Genomic DNA, 18246 nt, shown 5'->3' with positions numbered 1-18246 from the left:
AAAAAAAAAAAAAAAAAAAAAAAAAAAAAAAAGAAACACGAACTCTTTGGCCCCAGCCCAGAACTACTGAATAAAAAGCTCAGCAGGAAAGGAGGGGAGAGGAACAAGCTGAATTTTCTTTATTTTCTTTATTTTTATTTATAATTATTATTATTTTTTGAGATGAAGTCTTGCTCTGTCGCCCAGGCTGGAGTGTAGTGGTGTGATCTCGGCTCACTGCAACCTCTGCCTCCTGGGTTCAAGCAATCCTGCCTCAGCCTCTTGAGCAGCTGGGACTGCAGGTGTGTGCCACCACGCCCAGCTAATTTTTATATTTTTAGAAGAGACGGGGTTTCACCATACTGGCCAGGCTGGTCTCAAACTCATGACCTTGTGATCCACCCACCTCGGCCTCCCAAAGTTATGGGATTACAGACATGAGCCACTGCACCCGGCCTATTTTTATTTTTAATTTTTTTAGTGATGGGGTCTCCCTCTGTCCTCCAGGCTAGCATGATCATAGCTCATTGGGGTAGAACCTCAAACTCCTGGGCTCAAGTGATCCTCCTGCCTCAGCCTCCCAAGTAGCTGGGATTATAGGTGCACCTGACTGAGTTTTGATAAACCCTCTATGTGAGTCTGATTCAAGCTAAAGTTTGAAAACCCTTGCTCTAAACTACTTAATACCCTGCTAATGACCATCAGAAAAAAAGGTTTAGGCAATAACCCGAGAAACCCATTCCAAAACACTCAACGTGAAGAAACCCTCCCTTCTGGCCGAGCTGAGTCCCCTGTGCCACATGGAAGTCCACCCTCAGAGAGCGGGAAACAGCCCCGTCACGCTGGATCACATGGCCTCTTCACATGCTCAAAGATCACTCCCAAATCAGCCTCAGACTTCCCTTCTTTTTCCATCACAGGCCCAAAGGGCTTATTCCCCAGTTTTGGGACCATCTCCTTGGCTCTTCCCTGAAACCTGCTTGAGTTCTCCATGCAGTTGAAGAAGAATTGATGAAGGCCCTGCTAAGCTCTAGGTGCAGAGCACCACAAAAGAGAGGTCACTCCCGTCCAGGAGAGGAGGGACTGTGCACACCGCCAGCCACGGGTCACTGTGACTGAGATGTTCATGCAGGATTATGGGAGCATGAGGAGGGGGCACTCATTCTGACCGGTTTAGGAAAGATTCACAGAAAATGGGTCTTTTAATATGGGCCTTGTAGGTTGGGTAAAATTTTGCCAGAAGAGGGGTGGAGGAATGGGAGTAATTCCAGTTTTAAAAAAACAAACAAAAAACTAACAAAAACCCCCTTGGCCAGGCGCGGCGGCTCACGCCTGTAATCCCAGCACTTCGGGAGGTCAAAATGGGCAGATCACCTGAGGTCAGGAGTTGGAGACCAGCCTGGCCAACGTGGTGAAACCCCATCTCTACTAAAAGTACAAAAATCAGGAGGGCTTGCTGGCAGGAGCCTGTAATCCCAGCTACTCAGGAGGCTGAGGCAGGAAAACCACTTGAACCTGGGAGGTGGAGGTTGCAGTGAGCCAAGATTGTGCCACTGCACTCCAGTCTGGGCAACAGACCAAGATTCCATCTCAAACAAACAAACAAAAAATCTTCAGTGAGTACAAAGGCATGTGGCATGAAAATACAAGGCATATATCAAAATGTGGCAGGTAAAGACCATGCGCTAAAAATAATACTGTATTTTACTGATTTTAAGATGTACTTTTGTTACACTTACCTCTCTGAAATTGAGATTACAGATTACAGATTGAGATTAATTGTAATCTCAATTATAATTACAGATTGAGATTACAATTGAGATTACAACTGAGATCTCAATTGAGATTACAGATTGAGATTAATTGTAAGATACTTACAGTTAATAGTATCTTACAGTTATAATTGGTTGTGTTTTCCTTTCTTAGTAGTATGTAAATTATTGGTAATTATTGTCATCAATTACATTTTGTTTTCTTTTTTTAAGACAGAGTCTTGCTCTGTTGCCTATGCTGGAGTGCAGTGGCATGATCTCAACTCACTGCAACCTCCGCTTCCTGGGTTCAAGCGATTCTCCTCCCTCAGCCTCCCAAGTAGGTGGGTCTACAGGTGCACACCAACATGCCTGGCTAAGTTTTGTATTTTTAGTAGAGATGGAGTTTTACTATGTTGGCCAGGCTGGTCCTGAACTCCTGGCCTCAAATGATCCACCTGTCTTGGCCTCCCAAAGTGCTGGGATTACAGGTATGAGCTACCATGCCTGGCTTTTTTCATTTTTTAATAAAGACAGGGTCTCACTCTGTCACCCAGGCTGGAGTGCAGTGGCACAATCATAGCTCACTGTAACCTGGAACTCTTGGACTCAAGTGACCCTCCTGCCTTGGCTTCCCAAAGTGCTGGGATTTTTTATTTTATTTATTTATTTGTTTTTGAGACGGAGTCTCGCTCTGTCGCCCAGGCTGGAGTGCAGTGGCGTGATCTCGGCTCACTGCAGGCTCCGCCTCCTGGGTTCACGCCATTCTCCTGCCTCAGCCTCCTGAGTAGCTGGGACTACAGGCACCCGCCACCACGCCCGGCTAGTTTTTTGTATTTTTAGTAGAGACCGGGTTTCACCGTGTTAGCCAGGATGGTCTCGATCTCCTGACCTCGTGATCTGCCTGCCTCGGCCTCCCAAAGTGCTGGGATTACAGGCGTGAGCCACAGCGCCCGGCCTTTTTTTCATTTTTAAATAAAGACAGGGTCTCACTCTGTCACCTAGGCTAGAGTGCAGTGGCACAAGCATAGTTCACTGTAACCTGGAACTCTAGGACTCAAGTGATCCTCTTGCCTTGGCTGCCCAAAGTGCTGGGATTACAGGCATGAGCCACTATGCCTGGCCATCAGTGATATCTTATATTGAATGGAATAGAGTATCTTCTTTGATTGAATATTTACAACATGTGGCACTGTTATAAATGCCTTACACAGACTAGTTCCTGGAGTCCTTACAAGAAGCTTGTGAGGTGTAAGTACTGTTATTATCTCCATTTGAAAACTGGGAAACAGACACAGAGATATCACTAAGCCCAGCTAATATTTAAAACTTTTTTTGTATAGACAAGTTATCGCTACATTGCCCAGGCTGGTCTCAAACTCCTAGCGTCAAATGGTCTTCCTGCCTTAGTCTCCCAAAGTGTTAGGATTATATAGCTATGAGTCACTGCACCCAGCCTTCTCCTTCTTTTAACATTGTCGTTTGCAGGGCAGAAGTTTGAAACTTTAGTGAAGTCCAGCTTATCAACTGTTTCTTTCATGGATAATGTCTTTGGTGTTGTTATCTAAAAAGTCATAATCAGCCAGACATGGTGGCTCACGCCTGTAATCCCAGCACTTTCGGAAGCTGAGGCAGGTGGATCACTTGAGGTCAGGAGTTTGAGACCAGTGTGGCCAACATGGTGAAACCCCATCTCTACTAAAAAATACAAAAATTAGCCAGGCATGTTGGCATGTGCCTGTAATCCCAGCTACTCGGGAGGCCAAGGCAGGAGAATCACTTGAACCCAGGAGGTGGAGGTTGCAGTGAGCTGAGTTCATGCCACTGCACTCCAGCCTGGGCAACAGAGCAAGACACGGTCTCAATCAATCAATAAAATTAAAATAAAAAGAAGTCATAATCATATTCATGCTCATCCAAATTTTCTCCTACGTTATCTTATAGGAGTTTTATAGTTTTGTGTTTTAGGTTTAAGTCCATAATCCATTTTGAGTTTATTCTTGTGAAGGATGTAAGGTCTATATGTCTAGATTCATTTTTTCTCATGTGGATGTCCAGTAGTTCCAGTTCCAGCACCATTTGTTGAAAAGACTACTTTTGCTCCATTGCATTGCCTGTGCTCCTTTGTCAAATATGGTGTGGTCCTATTTGTGTGGGTCTACTTCTGGGCTGCCTATTCTGTTCCATCGACCGATTTATTCTTTCACCAATACCACACTGCCTTGAATACTGTAGCTTTACAGTAAGTCTTAAAGTCAGGTAGTGTCAGTTCTCTGATCTTGTTCTTCTTTTTCAATATTCAGTTTATTATTCTGTATCTTTTGCCTCTTCATATAAACTTTAGAATCAGGTTGTTGATATCCACAAAATAACTTACTGGGATTTTGATTGGGACTACATAAAATTTATTGATAAAGTTGGCAGAACTGACATCTTGACAATATCGAGTCTTCTTATCCATGAACATGGAATATCTCTCCATTGATATAGTTCTTTTTTGATACCCTTCATCAGTGTTTTATATTTTTCTTCATATTTTTAGATTTATTCCTAAGAATTTCATTTTGGGGGATTAATGTAAATGGTAATGTGTTTTTAATTTTAAATTCCACTTGTTCATTGCTGGCATATACAATTAAAGTACTTAACTTTGTATCTTGCAACCATGCTATAATCACTTATTAGTTCTAGGAGATTTTGTTGATTCTTTTGAATTTTCTACACAGACGATCATGCCATCTGCAAGCAAAGACAATTTTATTTCTTCCTTCCCAATCTGTATACATTACATTTCTTTTTCTTGTCTCATTGCATTAGGCAGCACTTCCAATACAATGTTGAAAATAGTGGTAAGAGGGAACATCATTGCCTTTTTCCTACTCTTAGTGGAAAAACTAGTTTCTCACCATTAATAATGATGCTAGCTGTAGAGTTTTTGTAGATGTTCTTTATCAAGTCGAGGAAGTTCCCCTTCTATTTCTAGTCTGCTGAAAGTTTTTATCATGAATGGGTGTTGCTTTTGTCAAATGCTTTTTCTGTATCTATTGACATGAACATGTGATTTTTCTTCTTTAGCCTACTGATGCAATGGATTATATTACTTGATTTTTATTTTTTAATTAAAAATTATTTTATTTTTATTTTTTAGAGCAGAGTCTCACTCTATTGCCAAGGCTGGAGTGTAGTGGTACAACCACAGCAGACTGCAGCCTCCAACTCCTAAACTCAAGCAATCCACCTGCCTCAGCCTCCTGAGAGGCTAGGACTACAGGTGCACACCACCATGCTCAGATAATTTTTTGCTTTTGTTGTAGAGAGATGGTCTTGCTATGTTTCCCAGGCTGATCTGCCCATTTCTGATACAGGGGTGTTGAAGTCTTCAACTGTAATAGTGAATTTGTCTATTTTTCCTTGCAGTTTTATCAGTTATGCTCCTCCTTATCAACTTTTTTTGGTGCAATCTTGGCTCACTGCAACCTCTGCCTCTTGGGCTCAAGTGATCCTCCCACCTCAGCCTCCTGAACAGCAGGGACGACAGGCACATGCCACCATGCCCAGCTAATTTCTGTATTTTTTGTAGAGATGGGGTTTCACCATGTTGTCCAGGCTGGTCTTGAACTTCTAGGCTGGAGCAATCCACCTGCCTCAGCCTCTCAATATGCTGGGATTACAGGCGTGCACCATTGTGCCTGGCGTGTTACGTCTTCTTTGAATATTGGCCCCTTTATCATTATGTAATCCCCCTTTTTATCCTGATAACTTTCCCTGTTCTGAAGTCTGCTATGTCTGAAATTAATGTAGCTACTTCTGCTTTCTTTTCATTAGTGTTAACATGGCATATCTTTCTCCATCTCTTTATTGCTAATCTGTTTAAATAGAAAGACACATGTAGTGTCTTTATAGCTAAAGTGAATTTCTTGCAGACAATATATAGTTCAATCTTTTTTTTTTTTTTTTTGAGACAGAGTCTTGCTCTGTCACCCAGGCTGGAGTGCAGTGGTACCTCCCAGGTTAAAACGATTCTCCTGCCTCAGCCTCCCGAGTAGCTGGGATTACAGGTGCCCGCCACCACGCCCAGCTAATTTTTTGTACTTTTAGTAGAGACGGGGTTTCACTGTGTTAGCCAGGATGGTCTCGATCTTGTGATCCACTCGGCCTCGGCCTCTAAGTGCTGGGATTACAGGCGTGAGCCACTGTGCCTGGCCTCAATCTTGTTTTTTTAAGTTCACTGTGGCATTGATGTTTATGGTCATTATTGATAAGTTGGATTAGTAGCTACCGTATTTGCTGCTGTTTTCTTTATTGCCTTTGTTCTTTGTTCCATGTTTCTGTTTTGTTTTTTGTTTTGTTGTTTTGAGACCGAATCTCACTCTGTTCCCCAGGCTGGAGTGCAGTGGCATTATCTCGGCTCGCTGCAACCTCTGCCTCCCGGGTACAAGCGATTCTCCTGCCTCAGCCTGTTGAGTAGTAGGGACTATAGGCATAAGCCACCATTCCTGGCTAACTTTTGTATTTTTAGTAGAGACGGGATTTCACCATGTTGGCCAGAGTGGTCTCGAACTCCTGACCTCAGGTGATCCACCTGCCTTGGCCTCCCAAAATGTTGGGATTACAGGTGTGAGCCACCGCACCTGGCCCCATTTTGGTCTTCTATACTTTTTCTGCCTTTTGTGGTTTTAACTGAGAATTTTATATGATTCTATTTTCTCTCCTTTCTTAGCATATAAATTCTACTTTTCAAATTAGTTTTTTAGTGGATGCCCTAGAGTTTGCAACACACATTTACAACAAAGTCCACTTTGAAATAACACTATACCACTTCATGGGTAGCACAAGCAACTTACAACAAAATATTGCTAATTCTTCCCTCTCATTCCATGTACCATTGCTGTCATTTATGTCACTTGTTTTATTTTTTTGAGACAGGGTCTGACTCTGTCACCCAGCCTGTAGTATAGTGACACAATCATGGCTCACCACAGCCTTGACCTCCCAGGCTCAGGTGATCCTCCTATCTCAGCCTCCCGAGTAGCTAGGACTACAGGTGTCCACCACCATGCTCAGCTAATTCTTCTATTTTTTGTAGAGATGGGGTTTCCCCACGTTGCCCAGGCTGGTATCAAACTCCTAGGCTCGAGCAATCTGCCCGCCTCGGCCTCCCAAAGTGCTACGATTACAGGTATGAGCCACTGTGCCCAGCCTGTCATTTGGGTCACTCATACACAAACATATATCAGCATATTTATACACATATGGCATATATAATGGAATGCACTGCTATTATTTTGTGCTGTTATTGTGAATAAACTGGTATCTCTTAGGTCAAAAATAAATATGAAAATTTTTATTTTACCCTCACTTATTCACTGATACTCTTCCTTCCTTTATGTAGATTCAAGTCTCTGACAAATAAAATTTTCCTTCTCTCTGAAGAATTTCTTCTAACATATCTTGCAAGGCAGATGTGGCAATAAATTCTCACAATTTTTATTTGTTTGATAGTCTTTATTTCTCCTTTATTTCTTTTTTTTGTTTTTTTTTTTGTTTTTTTGTTTTTTTGAGACGGAGTCTCGCTCTGTGGCCCAGGCTGGAGTGCAGTGGCCGGATCTCAGCTCACTGCAAGCTCCGCCTCCTGGGTTTACGCCATTCTCCTGCCTCAGCCTCCCGAGTAGCTGGGACTACAGGTGCCCGCCACCTCGCCCGGCTAGTTTTTTGTATTTTTTTTAGTAGAGACGGGGTTTCACCGTGTTAGCCAGGATGGTCTCGATCTCCTGACCTTGTGATCCGCCCGTCTCGGCCTCCCAAAGTGCTGGGATTACAGGCTTGAGCCACCGCGCCCGGCCTCTCCTTTATTTCTAAAGCAAATTTTGCAGGGCATGGAATTCTGCGTTGGTTGCTACCTCTCAATACTTTAAATAGTTCAGTAACGTAAAGATTAAAGGTGGACAGGTGCGGTGGCTCTCTCCTGTAATTGCAGCACTTTGGGAGGCCAAGAAGGAGGAAGCACCTGAGGTCGGGAGTTTAAGACCAATCTGACCAACATGGAGAAACCCCGCCTCTACTAAAAAAATACAAAATTAGCAAGGCGTGGTGGCGCATGCTTGTAATCCCAGCTATTCGGGAGGCTGAGGCGGGAGAATCGCTTGAACTCGGGAGGCGGAGGCTGCAGTGAGCCAAGATCACGCCATTGCACTCCAACCTCGGCAACAAGAGCAAAACTCAGTCTCAAAAAAAAAAAAAAAGAAAGAAAAAAAATAGTTCAGTCTCTTCATGCTTATAGGGTTTCTGTAGAGAAGTCAAATGAATGTAATTTTTACCTTTGTTCCTGTATAGGTAAAGTGTTTTTCCCCACCTGCCTCTGGCTTCTTTCAGAATTCTTCCTTTGTCTTTGGTGTTCTGAAGTTTGAATATGATATGTCTAGATGTAGCTTTTTGGCATTTATCCTCCTTAGTGTTCTCTCAGCTTCCTGGATCTATGGTTTGGTGTCTGACATTAATGTGGGGGAAATTCTCATTTGTTATTGCTTCAAATGCTGCTATTTATCGCTCTCTTTCTTCTCCTTCTAGTATTCCCAGTAATACAGGTTATACCTTTTGTAGTTGTCCCACAGTTCTTGGATATTCTGATCTGTTGTGGGGTTTTCCCCCCACCCCAGCACTTTTTCCCTTTGCTTTTCAGTTTTGGCAGCTTTTGTTGAGATATCTTGAAGCTCAGAGACTCTTTCCACAGCCATGTCCAGTCTACTAATGAGCCCATCAAAGGCATTCTGCATTTCTCTAACACAGTTCTTCTGTTACAGAGTTATTGATCTCTACTACTTCCTCTTTTTTGTTTGTCTGTTTTTTTCCTGAGACAGGGTCTTGCTCTGTCATCCAGGCTGGAGTGCAATGGCTCAGTAACAGCTCACTGCAGCCTCAACTTCCTGGGCTCAAGTGATCCTCCCACCTCAGCCCCCAAAGTAGCCAGGACTACAGGTATGCACCACCACACCTGGCTAATTTTTAAATTGTTTATAGAGATGGTATCTTGCCATGTTGCCCCAGCTGATCTACTACTTCTTATTTATTCTTTTGTAAAATTTCCACGTCTCTGCTTGCATTATCCATCTCTTCTTGCATGCTGCCTACTTTTTGCAGTTAAGACTTTACCATATTAAAGTCTCATATTAATCATACTTTTAAAAGAATTCCCGGTCTGATAATCCCATCATTTCTGACATGTTTGTTCCTTCTCTTCAAATTGTGTTTTTGCTTATCAGTGTATCTTGTAAACTTTTTTTGTTGTTGAAAGGTCAACATAATTTACTTGGTAAAAGCAACTGCAGCTGGGCCAGGCACAGTGGCTCATGCCTGTAATCCCAGCACTTTGGGAGGCTGAGGTGGGTGGATCACCTGAGGTCAGGAGTTCGAGACCATCTGGTCAACATGGCAAAACCCAGTCTCTACCAAAAACACAAAAATTAGCCAGGCGTGGTAGTGCGCACCTGTAATTCCAGTTACTTGGGAGGCTGAGGCATAAGAATTGCTTGAACCCAGGAGGCAGAAGTTGCAGTGAGCTGAGATCCTGTCACTGCACTCTGGCCTGGGTGATACAGTGAGACTGTCTCAAAAAAGAAAAAAAAAAGGAACTGTAGCAAATGGACCTTTAGTGATGGCAGTAAGATGTGGCAGGGAGGGGAAGGGCTCTATAGTCCTATGATTAGGTCTCTGCCTTTTAGTAAGCCTGTGCCCTGGACTGTGAACTTCACCACTGCTTCTCAGTTTTGTCCTCTCCCCCTTATGTGGCACAGATTGCTAGAGGGAGCTGGAATTGGGTATGTCCCTCTCCCACGTGGAAGGCTGAAGAGAGGTGGGGTTGGGTAGTTCCCTTTCCCCAGGTAGATTTAAGGCCTGTCATCCCAACACTTTGGGAGGTCGAGGTGGGCAGATCACTTGAAGGCAGGAGTTCAAGACCAGCCTGGCCAATATGGTGAAACCCTGTTTCTACTAAAAATACAAAAATTATCCAGGTGTGGTGGCATGTACCTGTAATCCCAGCTACTTGGGAGGCTGAGGCAGGAGAATTGCTTGAACCCAGGAAGTTGCAGTGACCAAGATGGCATAAGTGCACTCCAGCCCGGACAACAGAGCATTCAAAAAAAAAAAAAAAAAATAAGAGGAAGAGGAGGAAGAGGAAGAAGAGGAAGAGGAGGAGGAGGAGGAGGAAGAGGAGGAAAAGGAAGAGGAAGAAGAGGAGGAGGAGGAAGAAGAAAGAAGAAAGAAGAAGAAGAAGGAGAATGCCCTGGCCTACTTGAAAATGACTCATTTTTCCCTCCCCCGATGCAAATGAGGGGATTTTTCTCTGATATTCATTGTGAGAACTTGGTTGAGCGCCCAGAGGCAAAACTCACAAGAGCACGAGGGCCCTCAGACCACTGTGTCCCCTGGAGTTTTAAACTCTCATACTTGCCCGTACTGAGCCTCCAGCCATTTCTCAATTACGAAAAAGGTTTTCCCACCCTGGCACTGGTTCCCACAAGGTTCCACTCCTCTCCAGACTATGATCATGAAGTGGGAGACAGCCTTTTTCGGGGATCTGCCAATTTTCTTGAAATTTGGGGTGAGGTCAAAGGAGGAGGCCAGACCTAGAAGGACCTGGACACAGGAAAGGTGGGTCCTGCGGGAAAGGAGCAACAGTGGGAGGCGCAGGGAAGCCCATGGCAGAAGTAGGTGAAAGGAAAGGTGGAAAGCTTCTTGCATCCTCCAAACACTTACCAGATAGTTTTCTTACTGTCCATGCAAATAAAAGCACAGATGACTCTCTTCAGAAAGGCCTTCCTGACCACTGGTCTGAAGTAGCCCTCCCATCACCCTCTCTCAGCTATCTGTACTATCGCCCCCACAGCTCTCATTACTCTTTAGAATCATCTGATGCATTTATTCGTCAGGGCTCATTCTCTATCTCCCAGTCCTAGAATGGGAGCTCTGTGGAGCACGGTCACTGCAGCTATAACCCCGGTGCTCAGAACACTGCCTGGCACACCGTCAGTGTTTGTTGAATGACTGAATGAAAGGTCAGAGACTGAGCACCACCTCCCCTCCCTCCCCTGGTGTCCTCTGCACTACTCGCAGAGAAGAGCTTCTGGTCTGGTCAGACTCCAAGCCGGATCCCTCACCCTGGGTAGCCGGCCGGACTGGGCGGCCATCCGAGTGCTCACCAGCAATGACGGCAAAGTCAGCCTCCACGTCACAGGCGATGACATCCCCGTGCCGTATGTGCCTCCTCACAGCCTCCTTGACTTTACCCATTCCAAGCTCGTTGCCTCCATCACCGACTCCTGAAGGGAAGGGGAGCTGAGTCAGTGCCCGGGACCAGGGCAAAACGGGGAGGCCTGAAGCAAGGCAGCCCTACGTGTGCTTGTTGCCTTTCAGAAGGCAAAGACGTTGGCTCTGGATATATTCTCAGACAACCAGGAGTTGTGTTTCTTCCCCTTAGGCCTTCTAGAAACTTCTTTAGTTAAAAATGAGTCCACGTTTGGAACACACCACAGTGTGGGCATGTCCCCTTTTGGGTCACATTCTCCAGCCAAGATGGAGCATGTTCCATGCTCTTGGTGCCAGGCCCATGGGAGATGTGGGTATGGTGACACTCAGGACCTCCCTTCCAGTGGCTCCCGCTCACTGAGCCCCCTGAGGGATCTGGTGCAAAGTCAGTTCTAGAGCTTACTTTAAAGGCTTCTGCTGAAAGAATGTGAAATGTATGTGTTTTAGTTCATTTTAATCTATACCAGAGGGGTGCCTGGTGAACATCTGAAATATCATAATCAGGAATACACACTCCAAGTGTGGTTAGTGAGCATTTGAAAGAGCCCATAGTCTTGAGGCCCATCTGATAGTCCACGTCAGAAAATTTGTTAATTAGCATAATAAATGAACTCTAGAATAAATACATATTAGAAATGATTTAATTCATTGGTGAAATGAACGGTGTTCAAGATAGGTGGATTGGCTAAAAATAACTAGCAGGTACTTCTTCCCTTGTATGGATAAGATTTAAAAATCTAGTCTGGGTACAGTGGCTCATGCCTGTAATCCCAGCACTTTGGGAGGCCAAGGCAGGCAGATCACTTGAGATCAGGAGTTCGAGACCAGTCTGGCCAATATGGCAAAACCTCGTCTCTACTAAAAATACAAAAGTTACCCAGGTACGGTGGCACATGCCTGTAGTCCCAGCTACTGTGGAGGCTGAGTCAGGAGAATCGCTTGAAACTGGGAGGCAGAGGTTGTAGGGAGCTGAGATCACACCACTGCACTCCAGCCTCGGCAACAGAGCAAGACTCCATCTCAAAAAAGGAAAAAAAAAAAAAACCCTAGCAAGCCCTGAAGCATGTACCCTTTGAGGTGGTGCTGCAGATCTGGAGACACAGCTCCTGTGTCCAGATATTTCTGGAGGATTCTGTAAACTAGATGTTCAATCCAGAGGGCTGGACTCCCCAAGCCTGCAGAACAGGTACATCATTGTCTTTGTGTCTGCTTCTATAAAGACTTGGAAGATGTGGAAGAATTCTGTCAGAGGCTAGTGTTCACTGTTGTGGGATCTAGATCTGATCCATCTCAAGCATCAGGGACTGGATTTGGCCAAAAGAATGACACAATTGTGAAGGACCAAACACCTTAGATTTATATCCTGATGGTTTTTCTCAGAACAGTTCTCTAGATCCATGATAGCCCACTGAATGAGGGGAATAACACCCACCACGTAACATTGTTATCTCGTCTATAGCTGTCTCTTTTTAGCATCTTATGAATTCCATCTCGTTTGGGCTTCACGTCCATCCTGTCATGGATATTGTGATCCTCACTGTACAGAGCTGGCAGTCCCTGATGGGGGCAGTACCTGGGCAGTCAGTGGAAGGTGGAGACTTAAACCCAGGTAACTTGATTCTCAATTGAGCACTATGCCTATGACATGGCAGTTGCCCATGGAACCTGAGGAATAGGGGGTTTGATGGAGAAGAAGAGAAACAGGAAAATTCAGGAGGTAGCCTTGCTGGGCAGGAGGGTCTGGGGGGGCCACAGGAGGAGACTGGGCTCCTGAGGCCAAGAGAAGGCCCAAGGATCTACAAAGGGGGCAGTTCGAAGCCATGAACAGCCAGCTCCACCTGCTTCCTCTGGGATCTCAGGGTTGTCACAGCACAGATGGGGGTCCCATTCTGGGCATGGGAGGATGGGACTGCTCTAGCAGCTCCCTCAGACCCTGTTTGCCCCTGTAGCCACAGAGACCTCTTTCTTCCTTCTCCACTCTGAGAACCCCTCCCGCACAGACTGAGGTCCTCCGCCTGCGCAACCCAAGGGACAGGAAGCTGGAAGCCAACCTCACTGTGTGCACCACACCCACAGTCTCTTCTGGGAAAGGCCAGGGAGATTTGCAGAAACTTTCTAATCAGCCTAGAAGGCTCTCACTGTCTCATCAAAACCTCAAAAGCCAAAGGAGACTAATGAGTCTGGGAAACACTGGGAAACACGGAATGACAAACAAGCCTTCATTACCCCAGGGCCTGAGACCCACCCAGAGGGAAGAAAGGTTCTCCTTGGGGCTTACACTAAACCTTTCAGCAATTCATAAAGGCAGATTCCCTGATAAAGGGCTGGGGCCCCAGGAGTCTGCAGTCTACTCCTAATGCTACCAGCAACACTAATTAGCTGGATGATCTGAGAAAACCTCCTGGGACTCACCTTACCTGCCTCACGGGGTTTTCACAGAGGCTTAAACACTACAATGAATGTGAAGCCTCTTGGAAAAGTACAAAGTTTTGTGCAAACACAAATTATCACATTATTATTATTTTTGAGACAGAGTCTCCCTCTTGTTGCCCAGGCTGGAATGCAGTGGCATGATCTCGGCTCACTGTAACTTCCACCTCCTGGGTTCAAGCGATTCTCCTGCCTCAGCCTCCCGAGGAGCTGGAATTACAGGTGCCCACCACCATGCCTGGTTAATTTTTTAATATATTTAATAGAGACGGGGTTTTCCCATGTTGGCTAGGCTGGTCTGGATCTCCTGAGCTCAGGTGATTCACCTGCCTCGGCCTTCCTCGGCTGGAATTACAGGCGTGAGCCATCATGCCCAGCCCACAGTATTATATTATTAACGATTGGAGGCCAGGCTCAGTGGCTCATGCCTGTAATTGAAACACTTTGGGAGGCTGAGGTGGGAAGATAGTTTGAGCTCAGGAGTTCGAGACCAGGCTGAGCAATATAGTGAGACCTTATCTCTACCAAAAATTTTTTTAAAGTTAGCCAAGCGGCCGGGCATGGTGGCTCACACCTGTAATCCCAGCACTTTGGGAGGCCGAGGCAGGTGGATCACAAGGTCAAGAAATCGAGACCATCTTGGCCAACATGGTGAAACCCCATGTCAACTAAAAATACAAAAATTAGCTGGGCTTGGTGGCATGTGCCTATAGTCCCAGCTACTCAGGAAGCTGAGGCAGGGGAATCACTTGAACCTGGGAGGCAGAGGTTGCAGTGAGCCGAGATCGCGCCACTGCACTCCAGTCTGGCAACAGAGCGAGACTTTGTCTCCAAAAAAAAAAAAAACAAAACAAAAAAAAGTTGCCTGTCAGGCCTCTGAGTCCAAGCTAAGCCATCATATCCCCTGTGACCTGCACGTATACATCCAGATGGCCTTAAGCAACTGAAGAGCCACAAAAGAAGTGAAAATAGCCAGTTCCTGCCTTAACTGATGACATTCCACCATTGTGATTTGTTCCTGCCCTACCCTGATCAATTGACTTTGTGACAATACACCCTCCCCGTCCTTGCGATAATGTACTTTGTGATATTCCCCCACCCTTGTGTATGTACTATGTACTATACATTTTCCCCACCCTTGAGAAGGTACTTTGTAATATCCTCTCCTGCCCTTAAGAAGGTACTTTGTAATATTCTCCCTGCCCTTGAGAATGTACTTTGTGAGATCTACTCCCTGCCAGAAAAAAATTGCTCCTAACTCCACCACCTATCCCAAACCTATAAGAACTAATGATAATCCCACCACCCTTCACCGACTTTTTTCGTACTCAGCCTGCCTGCACCCAGGTGAAATAAACAGCCCTGTTGCTCACACAAAGCCTGTTGGTGGACTCTCTTCACACGGACGCACGTGACATTACCCAAGCATGGTAGCACACCCTGTAGTCCCAGCTACTCGGGGGGCTGAGATGGGAGGATTGCTTGAGTCCAGGAGGTGGAGATTGCAGTGAGCTGAGATTGTACCCCTGCACACCAGCCTGGGCAAGAGAGTGAGACTCTGTCTAAAAAAAAAAAATTGAAATACTAACCATATGTTAGATAATTTTTAAATTAACATGCTTCATAAAATAATATATGGTACATTCTGTCCTGTATGACCAAAATAATATGCCATGCTTCAATTTCACTATTGATATTACTTTAATATTAGTTTTATTACTTTAGAGGCAGGCAAATAGAATACGCTTTCCCTCTCTTGCTTGTGGGGATGCTGGATTTCTAAATGGCGGTGTCATTCGTGTCTATACCAACCATAATGAACAAAAACTGTCTTTGCAGTGGAAAATGATGGTCCCCACATAACTCTTTCTGGTCATGTGTTCAATAGTCAATAAAAAGACACTTCGGCTGAGCACGGTGGCTCACGCCTGTAATCCCAGCACCTTGGGAGGCTGAGGCAGGTAGATCACTTGAGGTCAGGAGTTCAAGACCAGCCTGGCCAACATGGTGAAACCTCGTCTCTACCAAACATACAAAAATTAGCCAGGCGTGGTGGTGCGTGCCTGTAATCCCAGCTATTTGGGAGGCTGAGGCAGGAAAATCACTTGAACCCAGGAGGCAGAGGTTGGAGTGAGCTAAGATCGTGCCACTAAACTCCAGCCTGGGTGATAGAACAAAACTCCATAACAACAACAACAAAAAGATACTTCACGGGGCCACGTTCTTGGTGCATCCCCAGTACTCCATACTTACCAGTTGATGAGATTCTGGGAATCTTCTTCGCAGCAAGAAAAAGATCGTCAATGGGGTCAACCAAGTGCTTGATGTTCATCTTCCTTGCATTGTAGTAATTGCCATCGGCAGCCCTTCCAGCGCGCTCTATGGCCACCAGGTGGTCAAATCTGCCAGGAAGCAAAGGTCAGAGGGTGGCTGCTTTGCTGGGTCATGCCTTCTTGTGTTTGTGCGAAGGATGCTTCTCTCTTTCTTTGCTTCCTCCGTTACTGCAGAACTTGGTGGCACATCTACTCTGGGCCAGGACCTGTGCTGGAGGCTAGTCTATCAAATCCATTTAAGATACAGCATTGGGGCTGGGCACGGTGGTTCATGCCTATAATCCCAGCACTTTGGGAGGCCAAGGCAGGTGGATCACTTGAGGTCAGGAGTTCGAGAACAGCCTGGTCAACATGGTGAAACCCCATCTCTACTAAAAAATCAGCTGGGCTTGGTGGTGGGTACCTGTAGTCCCAGCTACTTGGGAGGCTGATGCAGGAGAATCGCTTGAACCCGGGAGGTAGAGCTTGCAGTGAGCCGAGATTGCACCACTGCATTCCAGCCTGGGCGACAGAGTGAGACTGTCTCAAAAAAAAAAAAAAAAAAGTCCAGCATTGGAATCCTCAGCAATTTCTTTAGTAGGGTCAGAGGCTATAAAAGCAGGAGGCCAATGGTCAGGGTTGCTATGGGGGATAGGAACATTGCTGGTGCCCACCCAGATCCCCTTTGTCTAGCAGGGACAGCCAGGCCGAGAGGCTGAGAGTATTGGCTGCTATTGGCCTGCCGCTGGCCCCTTCCAGGAACTTGTTCAGTTTACAGACACAAAACAGAAAGAAAAGGGCTCAAAATATAAAAGGGATGAGTCTAACACAAAGATAAACTTCTTTAGATAGAAACAGAGAAATAAGGGGCACAGATGCCATAGTGGTCAGATGTGGACTGTGGCAGCAGATCATCTGGGTTCTGATTCCAGGTCCTCCTGCCATGGGCCTTGAGCAAATTGCTTATCCTTCCTAACCTTCATTTCTGTATCTGTAAGGTGACATGACCCCAGCGTCTACCTCACACAATGTTCAAAGGGAGAAACGAGAAAATGCACAGGAGGCGCTTGTCATGAAGCCTTGAACCTACTTAGTGCTCAGTCAGTATTAGTTACAGTGATTATTGTTGCTATTGTTACTAGCAGGAATATTGTTTTGACAATCCAATTTAAGAACATGCAGGCTGGGCACAGTGGCTCACACCTGTAATCCCAGCTCTTTGGGAGGCCGAGGCAGGCAGATCACTTGAGCCCAGGAGTTTGAGACCAGGCTGGGCAACATGGTGAAACCTCATCTCTACTAAAAATACAGAAATTAGCCAGGTGTGGTGGCGTGTGTCTGTAGTCCCAGCTATCCTTGGGAGGCTGAGGTGGGAGAATCGCCTGAGCCCAGGAGGCAGAGGTAGCAGTGAGCCAAGATCACACCACTGCACTCCAGCCTGGGTGACAGAGTGAGACCCTGTCTCAAGGGAAAAAAAAAAAAAAAGGCAGGCACAGTGACTCATGCCTGTAATTTCAGCACTTCAGGAGGCTGAGGCGGGTGGATCACCTGAGGCCAGGAGTTCAAGACCAGCCTGGTCAACATGGTGAAACCCAGTCTCTACTAAAAATACAAAAACTTAGCCAGGTACCGTGGCGGGTGCCTGTAATCCCAGCTTCTTGGGAGGCCGAGGCACGAGAATCACTTGAACCCGGGAGGCAGAGGCTGCAGTGAGCCAAGATTGTGCCACTGCACTCTAGCCTGGGTGACAGAGCAAGACTCTGTCTCAAAAAAAAAGAATATACATATTGTACTTTTACATCTCTCTCAATCCTTCCAAGACAGTGTTCTTCAAAAATCTCAACTCTGCTATAAAAAATAGTATGGCCATTCCTCAAAAAATTAAAAATAGAACATACCATATGATCTAGCAATTTCACTTCGACTTGTATGTCCAGGAGAAGTGAAAGACTCAAGGAGATATTTGTCCACCCATGCTCATAGCAGCAGGATTCAGCGTAGCCAAGAGCAGGAAGCAGACCAAGAGCCCGCTGCTGGATGAAGGCCAAACATAATGTGGTATATACACACAAGCGAATGTTATTCAGCCTTCTAAAGGCAGGACATTCTGGCACATGCTGCGACATCGGCTTTGAGGACATTATGCTAAGTGAAATGAGCAGTCACAAAAGGACGAATATTGGATGATTCCACTTACACAAGGTGCCTCAAATAGTCAAACTCAGACAGACAGAAAGTAGAATTGTGGTTGCCAGAGGCTGGGTTGAGGAGGAGATGGAGAACTATCTTTGAATGGAGCACAGACTTTCAGTTTTGCAAGATGAAAAGAGTTCTGAAGATGGATGGAGATGATGCCTGCACAGCACTGTGAGTGTACTTTTATGCCACTGAAGTGTAAGCTTAAAAATGGTTCAGAGAGGCCAGGCACGGTGGCTCACACCTGTAATCCCAGCACTTTGGGAGGCCGAGGT

At 45.6% G+C, this 18246-nt stretch overlaps 1 protein-coding gene across 11 annotated transcripts in view; it reads right to left on the bottom strand.

Moving 5' to 3' along the window:
- DGLUCY (D-glutamate cyclase) overlaps positions 1-18246 on the bottom strand; it is a 166463-nt gene that overhangs the window by 10488 nt on the left and 137729 nt on the right. For 9 of the 11 annotated variants that reach the window (XM_025391189.1, XM_025391188.1, XM_025391194.1 and 6 more), the window contains 2 exons: positions 15717-15865; positions 10928-11047 (listed from right to left, as the gene is read on the bottom strand). In XM_025391189.1, coding sequence (XP_025246974.1) covers positions 10928-11047; positions 15717-15865 — 269 coding nt within the window. The remainder of the gene's footprint in view (positions 1-10927; positions 11048-15716; positions 15866-18246) is intronic. The other 2 variants (XM_025391196.1, XM_025391197.1) reach the window with 1 other exon arrangement.

This window comes from Theropithecus gelada, chromosome 7b (assembly GCF_003255815.1).
Source record: "Theropithecus gelada isolate Dixy chromosome 7b, Tgel_1.0, whole genome shotgun sequence".
Taxonomy (NCBI): Eukaryota; Metazoa; Chordata; class Mammalia; order Primates; family Cercopithecidae; genus Theropithecus; species Theropithecus gelada.
This window is presented reverse-complemented; position numbering and strand designations above follow the sequence as displayed.